General features: G+C 37.7%; 1 protein-coding gene across 2 annotated transcripts in view; it reads right to left on the bottom strand.

The window, feature by feature from the left end:
* Positions 1 to 15,328, bottom strand: part of wdr18 (WD repeat domain 18) — a 189,925-nt gene that overhangs the window by 59,722 nt on the left and 114,875 nt on the right. For both annotated transcript variants that reach the window (XM_060846040.1, XM_060846041.1), the window contains 2 exons: positions 8,553 to 8,617; positions 3,023 to 3,147 (listed from right to left, as the gene is read on the bottom strand). In XM_060846040.1, the coding sequence (XP_060702023.1) occupies positions 3,023 to 3,147; positions 8,553 to 8,617 (190 nt within the window). The remainder of the gene's footprint in view (positions 1 to 3,022; positions 3,148 to 8,552; positions 8,618 to 15,328) is intronic.

The raw sequence follows: 15,328 nt of genomic DNA, 5'->3' as shown, positions 1-15,328 counted from the left end.
TGAACTTGCAAATCCCTTTGGACATCTAACGTATTTAACTTTATGCCAGCTAGAAAGTTCAAAATGGATAACTTCACACTTGCTTACATTGAGCTCCATCTGCACTTTTGCCTGGTCACTTAGTCTATCAGTATTCCTTTGCAATTTTATGCTGACATCCACTCTGTCTACACCTTTGTCTCATCAACAAATTTAAATATATGACTCCCTATACCATTACCCAAGTTGTTAAGAAATAATGTGAATAATAGAAACCTTAACGCAAATCCTTGTGGCACAACACGGTTCACATCCTGGTAATTTAACTATGTACCCCATTATCCTTACTTTCGGTTATCTGCCACTCAACCAATTTCCTAGGCATGGTAGTAATTTGCCATCAATTACATGGACTCCTACTTTAGTTAAAAGTCTCTTATCAAATTCCTTCTGAAGATCCATTTAAACACAGACATTCCCCTGTCCACCACCTTAGTCACCCCTTCAAACAAATTCAGTGAGATTTGTCAGACCTTTCATGAATCCATGTTTGTTCTCCCTTATTATCTGAAAATTTTCAAGATATTCAGGTACCTCATTCTTGAGACTCTAACAGCTTCCCCAGCACAGATATCAGGCTTAAGGTCTGCAATTCCCTGGTTTTCCTCTTTTGCCTTTCTTAAAAAGCAGAGTGACATGGGCAGTACTTTTTCAAGAAATCAACAATGTGAGAGGGTGAATTTGAAACTGCATGGTGTTGAATTTCTTCTAATTTAAGGAAATGCTGCTTAATGACAGTTTTCTAATTGATTACAGGGCTGCAGGATTGAGAACTATTACTGAGACTACTCCCCACCAAGCGTTGGGCCACTGAAGCTTGCGCATCTCTGGTGCTAATTAGGTTTTCAACTTATTTCATTAATAACGCTACAGAGTCCACACAATATGCAGCAATGCAGCACGATCCAAACCCCAGTCACAATTTGGTATTTACTCTGCAGATGAGTGCCAGTTAAAAACATGACACCATCTGGAATGGTACAGCAACTGGTTAATATGTGAATAATTAGTGTTGTCATATTTTTCTACCATTACCTGAAATTAGCATGAGATTAATGACATTGAGTGAACATTGAAAGCAGGAATGATTGCCAGCATTCTATTTTTGAACTTACAGGAATTATAAAATGGATGCCTAAACAACATTGCTAAACTGATTTGTATTAAGATAGTTGAAACTACAAATAAGTATCAGATAATTTCTCTGTACGGATAGTCAGAGATAAAAAGAACCTATTGAAATCTCTGCAAAAAAACTGATATTCACCCCTTCTAATTTTATAACATCGTTAACTTTGATCATGGGAAATCAAAGTTCCTACCATCATATGGATTACCTCCATAGTGTACCAATGTTCCACTATTGCAGAAGAAAACTGATCACTCCCCCTCAATGCCAAGCTAAAAGTATTAGCTTGTTCGTTGGTTACAGAAGGTAGACAGACTATGGTGGCCTGCAGATTGGAACAATAGCACTTTTCTCTGAAAAACTTTTTTTCAGATTTGTTTGGTAGCCCAGAACTTGGGTATTGCTGAGCAAGGACACAACAGCCAGACATACTGTAGACTGGAATTGAGATCTGAGACCAGGCAAAACTCCAAACGTACCTAATTCTCTGGGGAATGTCTGGCAAACTACAAGTTCCAAAGGGCAATTCTCCTGTGTCTGGAATTCCCTGACAAAGCTCCTTAACGTTGAGTATCCTGAGGATTCTGATTCAATTAAGCTTAACAGTTTCGTGAAAAAGATAGGGAATTAAAATTATCTTTCAACTCCCGGGTAAACTGAACTTCTGTTTCTTCCATTATTCCTACCGCCCTCTCTTCCCTTTCCAGACAGCTTCTCATCCTGGACTTGACTCCTTCCTGACAACATCCAAACCATGCGCGCACACACACATCCTGACATTCATCAGTCAGGTCGGACAACCCTGAATTCCCTGCTAATTCACTCTGCTAAGCCAAACGGAGATATGCACGAGAATTCCTAGAAGCATGGCATTCCAACTAGAACTCTACCAACAAACACATCAAGTTAGACCCCAACAATCACCCTGAGAAAAAGACCAGGAAATGACATCACCAACCCAAAGAAACCCAAACGTATAAATAGAAAGCAGGAATTATCAGCAGTGCTTTGCCCAGAGACCCAATGAAGATGTTACCTAGTAGGATGACGAAACGTCTGGAAATGAACCCTCCAGCTCAATGAGCAAACCTACATCTTGGGGCATTTTGTCAAAGTTTTTTCTCTTGCACTGATCAGGGTATTTGTAAGGATACCAAAATATAGTGTAGAACTTTGGTCCTCCTTCACATTGATAGTTTTCAGAATGCCCTAATGAGTGCAACAAGAGGAGATTCAACAAAAGATACCTTTATTCAGGAATACCTTACTGCTATCAGAAGTTGTAATACAACTAATAATCATAAAGATAGGGAATTTAAAAACAATAGGAATTTCTGGTTGTCAGAGTACTCACTCTAGAACAGGATAAATTGCACTTTTATAGACACTGCCACAAAGAGAGCAACTAGCTCATATTGGCATAACACAACTGCACATCCAGACAACTAAATTAAATTAGAATTCAAAGTTAACTTTCTCTTATGCGCTTCAACTGTTAACTACCATCTCAGCCCACCCTGTAAATGTTTGGCTTGCTTGCTAGGGTGTGTTACTGCCATGGGATTCAGGATGGGCTTTATTATTTAAAAACATGTATTTGTTATTTTTAAAAATAACAAAACAAACTCCTTAGTTGCTAACTCATGAGATCTAGCTGGCTTGTTTCTTCAATGCTTTACACATGGTCAAAAACATACTCAATTGAGAAAGCACAATTTTAAAAATTCAAAACTTTGAAATACCAACATCAGGAGTGAAAAGAGATGGATTTATTCACCCCTCTAGGCTTGGCTGTAACAATAGGAAACTCTCAATTATGCTCAAGAATGTCAATTTAACAAATTATAACCTCACCTTTATGATTGATTGTTCTCAGACACTGCTTGCTCTGAATGTCCCACAGTCTCACTGTCTCATCTTGTGATCCTGAAATTAGCAAAGTTCCATCCATGGAGACCGACAGACAAGTCACCTGATTTCTAAAACACATTTCCAATTAAGTTCAATTCAGAGGAACTGTAAGTTACAATAATTTTCCATTCTCCCACCCACTAATTATTTCCCATTTTTTCCTTGATACTTACAAACAAATTATGTGTAAGATAATATTAAATCCTTTGAGCCTGCTCTGGCATTCAATAGGATCACAGCTAATTGGATTTTCAGAAAGTGCTTGATAAGATACTATGCTTAATAAGGGCCCACAGTGTTTCAGGTAGTATACTAACATGGATAAAGGATTGGCTAACTAACAGAAGTCAAAGTTGGGATAAGGAGGCATTTTCAGGATGATAATCTAGTGTGCCACAGGGCCAACCATTATTTACATTTTATATTAATGTCTTGGCTATGCACATCCCTGGACACTATGGATAATTTAACAAACCCAATTAACTTTGGGAAGACACCCACGCAAACATGGCGAGAATGCGCAAACTCCACACAGACAGTCGCCGAGGCTGGAATCAAACTCAGGTCCCTATCACTATGAGGCGACAATGCTAACAATTGAGTCACCATGCCACCCCATTTGAGACCAGACAGCATAATCTTAGAATATGGGGTCGCCCATTTCAGGCAAAGATGAAGAGAAATTTCTTCTCTCAGACAGTGGTGAATCTATGAAGTTCTTTATTGCAGAAGGCTTTTGAAATTGGATCATTAAATATATTCAAGGCTGAGACTGACAGATTTTTAACCAGTAGAGGAATCAAAGGTTAAAAAGGGAAAAGGCAAGAAGTTGAGGATTATCAGTCATGATTTGGAATGATCGGATCATGATCAATGGGCTGAATGGCCTACTTCAGCACCTACACCTTATGGTCTGCCTATCATTTCTACCTACATGGAACATAGAACAGTATAGCAGAGTACAGGCCTTTCAGCCCTCGGTTGTTGTGCCAATCTTTTATCTTTCTCTAAGATCCATCTAACCTACATACCCTTTGTTTTACTAATGTCCATGTGCCTGTCCATGAGTTGTTTGAATGTACCATGATGACTTGATTCCTCTCCAGCCCTGAATCTTGACTCAAGCAAGTGACACAGCAATCTGGACTTGTGCTGTTTGCTGCTGAGATTGGTGCCAAATCCCCTCACTATACTGTCCCCTACAATCATGACACTGCTTCTTCTACCTCACTCTTATGTGAGTTGGTTCCATCAGCACTAACCACCCTCACTCAAATGACCATTTTACATATGTGAGAGAAAAACTGCAAGTGAGAAATTATTGTGCCACGATGAGAAACACAGTAGAGCCCAATACTCTCCCGGCATATCAACACGTGAATAACAGAAATGGATCGCCTGGATAATCTCCCCCTTCCCTGGTTTCTCAGACCCAGTGAGCCCCCTGCCTCTGCTTCAAGCAAGAACAAGCAATAAATTCAGTACTGACAACGTGCTTTGATTTGTGGGTAAGACGACAGCGTGAGTAATAATCATGGGACTAAATTTTCAACACTCTACCCTAACATAGAAATTGCACTGCAGATTACAAGTTTAGAAAGCATATGAATTTTAATTTTACTGATTTGAGCGGTGATACAAATAAGCAAAGCTAGTATTCAATCCAAATTGCAAGCTGAAAATCTGTGACTGGATGAGTTGTGCAAAGGTATGCGGAATGGTAGATGGAGCAGAGGACTGGAAAGAAGAAGAGGAACATAGAAACAAGACAATGCAGAACGCAAGTGAAAAGAGAAGGGGACAGAAAAAAAAAACAATTGAAAGATTTTTTGATATGTGCTGAAGAGCCAGACTACTGGTGATGTAGAAATTGGAATCTTGTTTCAATCACTAACATTAGATAGTCAATTTGGTCTGATTCACAATTAGTATCTTGCACCTGTGCTCAATGTCATTTTTTTAAAAATGATTTTATATTGAGACAGGCTAAAATAGATACTTGTATCTCATTGGCCCATGGATTTGGCAAGTCTGCAAGATTTTAGCTGCATCAGTTAATGGCAAGTATAATAGGGTTAATGTGTTATGTAAGACAACTGCACAGCAATGGAGAAAAGGAGTAACTAACATAACATTGTACCAGAAGTTCTACTTAAATATCTCAGACATAACATGAAAGCCTGTGTTTGGGTCAGTTATCATACAGGTGATTGATTATTAATGCTGACCTCCTGAATCCAGTGAAACTACAGCATTGCACTTTATGAAGAAAAGGTTAACGGTGATTTCATTTAGATAATGATGAACATTAGTTCAACAGTTATTTTGTAATTTTTGTTTTGAATCCTAGGGTGAAGGGATTGTCTTATGAAGGAAGGTTGAACAAATACTGCAATCATTGACATTTAGAAGAATGAGAGGTTACTTTTGTTTTAAATCATAGGGAGGAATCTAAATCTAGGAGCCCAATTTTAAAAATAAGTGATCTCCCACTTAAGATGGGGATTAAAAGGCATTTCTTCTCAGAATTATTAGTTTGTGAAATGTTCTTTCCTAAAAAATATTGGAGTATTTACATGAAATATTGAACAAGGCCAATCTGACTTCTTTGATGTTTCTGCAGATGTAATATGACCAGTTGAAAAGCATTAACAAGTTCACTCAATATCAAGTGAACAACCTTTCTCAATCAAAGCCAAAAACAGATTAAGGTCACTCATTTCTTACTGTGTACAAAATGCATTGTGCTTCCCTACATAATTTAAAATGCAACAAATTTCACTATCAAGATTGTGATAAAATGCTAAATAATGAAAAAAAATCTTTGAATTCAATGGAAGCTTGTAGATATTTAAATGGCACTTTTATAGCATTCTGCAGCTGTCAACTCCCATAATATGGGCATCCCGCTCCAGTAAGTCTGCTAGATTTTTTTTCAAAATCAGCAAGAAAATTTTTTTTTTCTTCAACTCTCTAATTGCCACTAGTTTTTCAGGACTAGCTAAAATGCTGCTGCACTGTCCTACTTAATATGATTAGTGTTGTACCCAATGTTCTGTGCATGCAATTTGGAACATCAAAGCAGCCTTTGCCTGCAACTCTTTTCCCATTGGTTTGTCATGATTTGGAGGTGCTAGTTTTGGACTGGGGTGTAGAGAGTTAAAAATCAAAACACCAGATTATAGTCCAACAGGTTTATTTGGAAGCACTAGCTTTCGGAGCGCTGCTTCTTCATCAGGTGGACAATCAGCTGATGAAGGTGTAGCGCTCTGAAAGCTAATGCTTCCAAATAAACCTGTTGGACTATACCCTGATGTTGTGTGATTTTTAAATTTTCCTACAAATTAGAAGTAACATTGAGAGTGCAACACCTCAGATGAAGAATAGATACTTAGGTAAAATACACAGTGGGATATCATCCAAAGAACTGCACTTCATGCAAGAATCAATGTCTTCAGAGGAGGACAGAATTTGATGGAACAGGACGCAGAAAAATAAGCAACAAAAAAATTAGCTTATGCTACCTAATATCAAATGCTGGCTTGACCTCTAGAAAAGTGTGTTAAGTGCAAAACACTATACTGCAGGTTCATTGTCAAGATCAGTACTATAATTAACTAAGGACCAGTCATAAGGTCCCTACCTCTGGATCAGAAGCTCTAGATTCAACTCTTACTTTGGGACTTGATGATGGCAGGTGGTGAGAGCAGAAAAATTCTAGGTCAGCCAAATGTGCAGAAGGCAATTGCAAACCATTGCATTATTTTGTTAAGCATAAACATGGACAATCCAATGGAAGTCCAATGCCATCAATACCATATCATGGCATGGTACCTGGAGAGAGAGAGAAATTACAGGGTTCCTAAAGAAATTGAGATGGAAAATGAAACACTTTGTCATGTGTCCTAACAATGATTAAGGGAAAACACTTTCAGAGTTTCGCAACTCTTGCCTGTCTCCTCTACTGGAGAGAGGGTGGCTCAGTGGTTAGCACTGCTGCCTCTTAGCGCTAGTTACTTGGGTTTGATTTCAGCCTTGGGCAAATGTCTGTGTGGAGTTTGCATATTCTTCAACTCCCTTAATATGGGCATCCAGTGTGTCTGCATGGGTTTCCTCCAAGTGCTCTGGTTTCCTCCCACAGTCCAAACATGTGCAGGTTAGGTGAATTGGCCATACTAAATTGCCCACAGTGTTCAGGGATGTGTAGGTTTGGTGCATTAAACAGAGGAAATGTAGAGTAATAGGGCTGGGGAATGGGTCTTGTTGAGTTACTCTTCTGGCCCTATTTGTTGGGCCAAATGGCCTGTTTCCACTCTGCAGGGACTCTGAGTACAGGGTTTGGCAACAATTGATCTGAAGTGCAGTTTAATTGCAGATTCCAAAATGTTTTACATGTACTGCATTACAAGTATGTTCCAGAACATTCTGTATATTGCAAGGTAGCAAAAACATTCTCTAATTCCTCTGGCAGAGCTCAAGAGTTGAAAATTGGAAAATAAAGTTAACTAGTCAAAATACATATTTAATACAGGCTAGTGCACAAGCAATAGAATAATTAGTGTAGATGTATAAAATAGATAATGCCTGCAGATTCTGATTCTCGCTTGAAAGCACAACAATGCGAACATAATGGGTACTATTACTTTGTTCTTTAAAAATCACACGCAGAAATGTGTTATCAGGACATATTAATATTAAAGTAATACTTGCTATTCAATATTGGAACTAACATTTTTTCTCTTTGCACATTTCCATTTGCTGTCTTATTGCAAGAATACCCTGTATCATTCAAGTTTTAGTGCTGGACAGCAGGTCAGAGAAATATCCTTGAATTGCATTGTGAAATAGAGTTTCGTTTATGCTCCATTCTTCTCAGTCCTTCATACCATTACAGCACATTCTAACTATTTATATATCCCTCAGGAAAGAGTGGTATCAGTATTCTGAAGTGTTTTGATCTACTCAAAATTCCAATAGCAATTCACCCCCGAAGGCTGAAGAGAAAGGAAAGAGAAAGGAACTGAGTTGGGATGTTTAACCAGCAGATTCTGATTTATTGGAGTTAGAGGAACTCATTGATTCCGTATAAAATATATCACAGGACCCTTTAGCTTGACAGAACAATAAGGACTAGTTTTAACTTCAAACAAAATCTATAATAAATTCACTGATGAAGTGTCCAGAAAAAAATGATAAAACCTAAACTTATTAGCTTATGAGTATAAAGGGATAGTTGGAAGACTGCTGGAGAATTGAATGAGACAAATATTTCCCATTGTCCCTAGTGAAACTACCTGCACTTTTTATTATTTGAAAACAAATATTCTAGACTTTGGAAATTACTCAATTGCTTGCAATACAGACATGAAATTGAAACTCTAGCTTCATGTTTCTTTTTAGCGATGCTTAAGTTCAACACTTATTTAATATGCACACTGAGGTTTGAATGATAAACAGTTAAACAGTGCTTTACCGATGTCCCTTGAAAATTTGACTGCCATCTTTGTCAATCTGAAAGTTCTTCTCTCTCAAATCAGGCTGAAAACAAAAACAATTCATTATTAGTTTATCAATCCAGGCAGGAGATAAATAATTCCTGAGATATGAACTACATATAAACAGAAATTAAATGAATACTGCTTTAAAAATAAAACAGGGGTTTTGAACTCCACAAGTGCTGTGGTAAACATCAATCTAATAAAGGAGAATCCCTGACATTCTTACAGTTTCCCCACAATCACTTACAATAGAACACTAGTGAGGACTACGAGCACGTATCTTACTTTTTGGGGTATGGAAAAAGGAAAAGCTGGAAGGTCAGCCTGTCTTCACGTCCAAACTCAAAGATTAGGGACAACTGAAGTAAAGACTCACTTGTGCTGAATGCAGTATTCAATCATTTTTAACATGTGCCGCCCCATTACCCCTCCGTGATTTAAAAACATTCTTTCCAACTTCTCAGTCAAGTGGAACAAATTGATCAATTTATAAATAACACAACTGCATTTAATTAGATTAAAGGCAATGCTAAAAAGTAAAACAGCTCCATAATGAGAATGAAGAAAAACATATGGCATTTTGCTACTATTAATTACATGCCAAGAATAGGAACAAATGGGAATTCCCATGGAGTAATATTTGTGCAGCTGCAGTTTAATTCAACATTGCGTGCTTTGGGTTATCCTCATTCAAAAATCATGAAGTTTCAAAGGATATTGGAAAAATTACTGCACATTGCAAGTTCATAATAGGTTAAAGAATTGAGATGGCAGTGATCCTGTTTTTAAAAAGAATGCTGATTAAAGTTGACATTGATGACTCCTCAGATTGCTTTGCCTTATCCCCATATCCCTCATCTCACTAATCCAAGGTCGAGAGTATGGTGTTGGAAAAGCACAGCAGGTCAGGCAGCATCCAAGGAGCAGAAGAATCAATGTTTCGAGCATAAGCTCTTCATTAGGAATGATGCTTGGAGTCCAAGGGGGCTGAAAGACAAATGGGAGGGAGTGGGGTGGGTGGGGGGGGGGGGGGGCGGGGGGGCGGAAGTAGCTGAGAATGCGATAGGTAGATGAAGGTGATAGGTTGGAGGGGAGTGGGGAGTGAATAAGTGGGAAATAAGATGGACAGGTGTGACAAGTCAGGAGGGCCGTGCCGAGTTGGAGGGTTGGATGTGGTATAAGGTGGGGGAAGAGGAAAATGAGGAAACTGTAAAATCCACATTGATCCCACGTGGTTGGAGGGTCCCAAGGCAGAAGATAAGGCGTTCTTCCTCCAGGCATCAGATGGTACGGGTTTGGCCATGGAGGTTGCCCAGGACCTGCCTGTCCTTGGAGGAGTGGGAGGGGGAGCTGAAATGTTCGGCCACGGGGCGGTGGCGTTGTTTCATGCATGTGTCCTGGAGATGTTCTTATCCAAAGGCTGGCTAACACACAATACTTGCTGGATTCATCAGTTCTTACATTGGGAACACAGGTCTATTTTTAAGAACACAGGTTTTTATTTGAAAACAAAACATAGCTTGGAGTGGCTGAGAGCTGAAGCAAAACAGGCTGGAGGCATGTAGTGGCACGGCCAAGAGCGGGAGGGAGCTGGAGGCATGCAGCGGAGTATGGAGCATTGTGAGTGGCTGACAGCCAGAGCAGAGTGGGCTGGCAGAATGGAGCGGTGCAGAGTGGCTGAGAGCTGGAGCAGAGCGGACTGGAGGCATGCAGCAGTGTTGAGTGTATTCTCATTCCACTTCAGTCAACATTATAATATCACATTATGCTCTAATTATTCTTAAATAGGGATCAAAATTAATAAAGCTCATCACCCCCTTCATTCTCCAACTGCAAACGAAAGCCTTTCAAAACGGAACTTTAATGGACAACTGTATACCACTACTTGATTTAACCGGGATGGTGTCTTGTATCATTTAGTTTTGCACTGGACTCCAGTTTTTAAAATGGGTTCTTGTGCTGACATTTATAATTATGTCCTACCTATTTCAGCTGAATATTTTAAGCATTAAACCTATGTCATTGAATTGCCATTTTACGTTTGCTGTTCCACTGATGCCCGAGGTTGAATAGTGCAAGTTTATGGAGCATGACATCAATATTTCTCTGTAAGTCATTGCGACATGCTTCAGGAGGGTGCATTGTCAGCGAGCTTGACATATGTGGATTCGAATCCTAAATGTGGCTATTCTCTTAAGGTCAAAGCCCCAGGTTACCCTCCTGTTCCATTTGAACTTACATTCAAATAGATTTCAATTATCCCATACAATTCTGATTAATACCACACACTGCCACTCCAAATTACTGTCCGATCCAGTAATCGTAAGTGTAAGTGGAATTTTAGGGTGAACAAGTTAATCATTCTAACATTAGAGTCATAGAGATGTACAGCACAGAAACAGACCCTTCGGTCCAATTCACCTATGCCAACCAGATATCCAAAACTAATCTAAATCAATTGACCAGCAGTTGGCCCATATGCCTCTAAACCTTCCTATTCATTTACCCATCCAGATGCTTTTTAAAATGTTGTAATTGTCCCAGCCTCCACCATTTCCTCTGGCAGTTCATTCCATACATGCACCAACTTCGCGTGAAAAAGTTGCCCCTTAGGTCCCTTTTAAATTTTTCCCCTCTCACCCTAAACCTATGCCCTCTACTTCTGGCCTCCCCCACTCCAGGGATTGTGAAATTTCAACATTTAAAATATATTTGTTCATTGTGTAGGATGAAAAAATGCAATTTGCTCCATAAATAGTCAGTATTATTTGTGTTTATGTTGTCCAATCACAATTATATACCATCATTTCTCAGTCCTTCAAAATTATCGCTTTTCTTTTCAATCAAATAGAAAAATTCTAAAGTCAAATCAGCTCATGACAGCTGAGGGAGGATAGGTAATATATTTCAATTAGGAGATGTGTTTCAAAGATAGGAGGGGACAAAAGTGGCCAGCAGGAATAGCCATTGTTTACCACCATCTAATGAATCTGACTGCAAACTATATGTATGGTTGGGCAAAGATAAAATGAAATCAATGTGATACTTCTAGGTACTTATTAATATTCATAAGTTTTAGAGATCTACAGTACAGAAAAAGAACTTTGTGGCCTATTGCGTTCATGCCAGTCAAAACAACCATCTAACTATACTAATTCCATTTTTCAGCATTTGACCTATTGCCTTGCAATGCCATGGCATACAAGACTATGTGTAAGTACTTCTTCAATGTTATGAGGGTCTTTGCCTCTACCAACCTTACAGGCAGTGGTTGGTACAGGTAATCCCTTTTAAGCTCACATATAAAACAATTACCACTTGGAATGAAGAATAGGTAGGCAACAGCACCTGCAAAACTGTACCCAGGCAAAAATCAATGCCTTCAAAAGAATGGAGAATTGTGGAATAAAGTCTACTAGAAGCAAGCTGCACTCAGCCATGTATTTTCTTAACACCATTTGTCTTTTTTATTTTTTGAAACAACAGCTTATTTACCACAGAGCAAAGTTTGCCTTCACGAATCCTGTATCTATATTTACATTCCTTATTAATAATATTTTAAGCAACTGTGGATGGAAGGCAAAGTTAACATTTCAGGTCCAGTGATCCTTCTTCTGGACCTGAACTGTTAAATCTGCTTTATCTCCACATTTACTACCAGACCTAATGAGTTTCCCCAGCAATTTCTATTTTTGTTTCAGAATTCCAGCATCCATAGTTGATTGTTGTAACAGTAAAATAAAACAGTGTCTTTTTCAGACAGGAACACACTGGTTTTGATAAGGAACTATAATGCAGGTTTTAATGTACCTATCAATAACTATATTTACATAAATGCACTTTGAATGAAACTCTGTCCAATCACAAAGTGTATCAGAATCAGTTGCAACCAGTGTGTTTGTAATGTGATGATTAACATGGTTTGAGGAATGTTACTGGGAATTGGTTTAAATTTGGCTGTATGTTGGTGTAGATGATCACTAGATGTTAAACATCTGTGGTCAGAAAGCCTGAAAACAGGAAGAATGTAGACTCATGCGATTGATAGCTTAAAGAAAGCAGCACAAATATATTTCCCATGAGTGTTCTTTCTTTCATTCTTTAAACCAAGGTTGTTGAGTAATGTGTGAAAAACAGCAAGTAACAACAAACAATGTTCATATGCATTTGAAAACTTTTCTAGTTTGATAATAACAGTTCAAATGTACGTAAATCAGGCTACAGAGCAAATCATGGAGTCAAAGTTCCAGATAGAAGTCACTACAATGCAGAATTTAAACCAATTCCCAGTTACATTCCTCAATAAGGTCAGGTTATACCTCCATTTATTACTGGTAGGGCGGAGGGTAGTGGTGAAAACAAGTAGGAATAAAAGCAAAAGACTGGATAAGTCAGATCCTTGGACTGAAATCAGGCTTGATAAATCAGACTTTATGATTATGATATTTTATGCTAGTTTTTTTTAAATTTACGTGGCTGTCTTTCATGGAGACATAAGTTTGCAAAGCTAAAGAATAAACTTGTAATAAACAAAAAAAAAGAACAAATCTAGTTATTTACATATAACAAACATAAAACAATTTGAAAGATTTCAAAACATGGCAAAATATAATCACATCTATCTCAATATTCCTACTTTATAGTACTCAAATACCAGAGAGCGATCTCCCTTTTCTATCATATCTATAGAGCTGAATTAACTGTTTTTCCAATTCCCAGTCTCAAGAGTCTGATAATTTCTTCCTTTGTATTCACACAACTAAACGTAATTTTTGTTTGCTGCAAGTAACTCCTTCAAAGTTCTTACCAGGCACTTCTGGATTAGAACATTCAATTAAAACCCTTACACTAAGGTAACCTAATTCCTAATTGCCGGAAGTCTTTTTTTCCCAGGATAAATTATTCTTATATCTGACCCCACCTGGATCTACTGCAAATTGAAACCGAAGCTTTCCAATCTATAGGCTTTCCTAAGTCAAGAAAACAAAATCTTGATTATTCTAAACCAAAAGAAAGTGAATGCCTTTCCATGTTTACTCTCACTAATCAAAATATTCTCATAATACGAACTCATTATCCAGAAGGGTCCCAGTCACCAGCTGTCTTACACGCAGTGGTTTGAAATGATAGTTCCAGAAAGACTGACAAGTTAATTATAAAACCCCTCGTACACAAACCAAAAGCTATATGCCACAAGTTGAAAATCCCAAACTTTTAATTAAATTGATATGTAATATACACCTTACATTACATAACATACTATTACATTTTTAGAATGTAATTCTAATGTTAAAGAGGAATGACAACATGCCAGAAACTTTTAAATTACATGTAGAAGGTTTAGAAGTAATTGAAGTCTACCAATTTCAATGCAGCAATTAAAAAAACACAGCTACAATAATATCTCATTTAACTTTGTACGTGGAGACTACTTTTTTTTTTACAATACATCATAAAACATCCAATACAATATTTTGCTAAAATGGAATTGTATTTAAGCTTGCCTGTTCTGCAAAAGTCACAATATCTTATTACTGTTAATAACCAAAAGATTACAGAAAACTGTCATTAAATTCTGTTGAGAGGAGAAATTTGCATATTAGATGTGGTTTGTAAATCTCTTGTTGCAAGTTAGAAGCAACTAGCCTGAAATAATTCTCACCTACATTTTGGCAGAATACTGTAAATCTCTTCAGAATGAAATGAAAAAGGAGTCTTAAAATTCTTCTAATACGGTGAAGAGTAATGCCTCAAATGAAACATACATTGTGCAATTACTATGGCATTACATATGGAAGTGAAGACTAAATTTAATTTTCAACTGAAGTTAGGATTAAAATGAAGTACTACGTGGACCAGGCCCTCAGGTGAAATAGTCTGTTTTTACTTTATTGTTGTATTTCCACAATAAATTCCTACATCTACATTTATAACAAATTGTTTAAGTAAAATAGTAATACCACTTTTTATCCTGCCTCATGTATACTGTGCAACAGGTGCCTATATTAAACAATTCATATTCACTCCTTAAATATAAAATTAAATTCAGTCATCAAGTATATGATTCAGCCTCAATGTATTAAGTTGCAAATAATAGCTTTCCATTTATTTTAAATTAGAAACAAAATTAAGCAGTCTCTTAAAAACCATAAAAATGTCTGAATGACAGAGAAATGCATATATTAGGATTTGCAGTCTAGTTCCCAGTTTGTGGTGGCAGTAGAGATGCTGCAGCTGGATCTTGATTTTGAATTTTGTGTCTCCCCATTTACAGACCCACTGCTATATAGTGCACTCACTTCAGGCTGCTCTCCTCAGCATTCTTAGTTAGATTATTGGAGTTATAGATTGATAAATTGTTGACAATTCAAACATTAGGGTGCCATCGTGGAGTTCATCCCACACTTTAGTATGTGGGATCATTCAAATGGGTACATAGGTAAGCAGTGCAATTGTGTAATTCCAACTTCATCCCATAAACTATTCATCGACCTCATGTTTAATACATATGTAATATCACATAGAAGTCAGGTCATAACTGGCAAGTATAGAGATATAGTTTGATGAATATGTAGAAACGCCTCTAAAGTAACTGAGTCCATTATAAAGCAGATCCAACCAATGGCAGTTGTAGTGCAGTGGCAGTGTCACTCATCCTAGATTCAACACCCCTAGGTTCAAGATCCACCTTCTCCATGGGTATGTCATAACATCTCTGTACAGGTTGATTTAAAAAAAGACCTAAGGGGTC

The sequence above is a fragment of the Hemiscyllium ocellatum genome, chromosome 28 (genome assembly GCF_020745735.1).
Source record: "Hemiscyllium ocellatum isolate sHemOce1 chromosome 28, sHemOce1.pat.X.cur, whole genome shotgun sequence".
Lineage (NCBI taxonomy): Eukaryota > Metazoa > Chordata > Chondrichthyes > Orectolobiformes > Hemiscylliidae > Hemiscyllium > Hemiscyllium ocellatum.
This window is presented reverse-complemented; position numbering and strand designations above follow the sequence as displayed.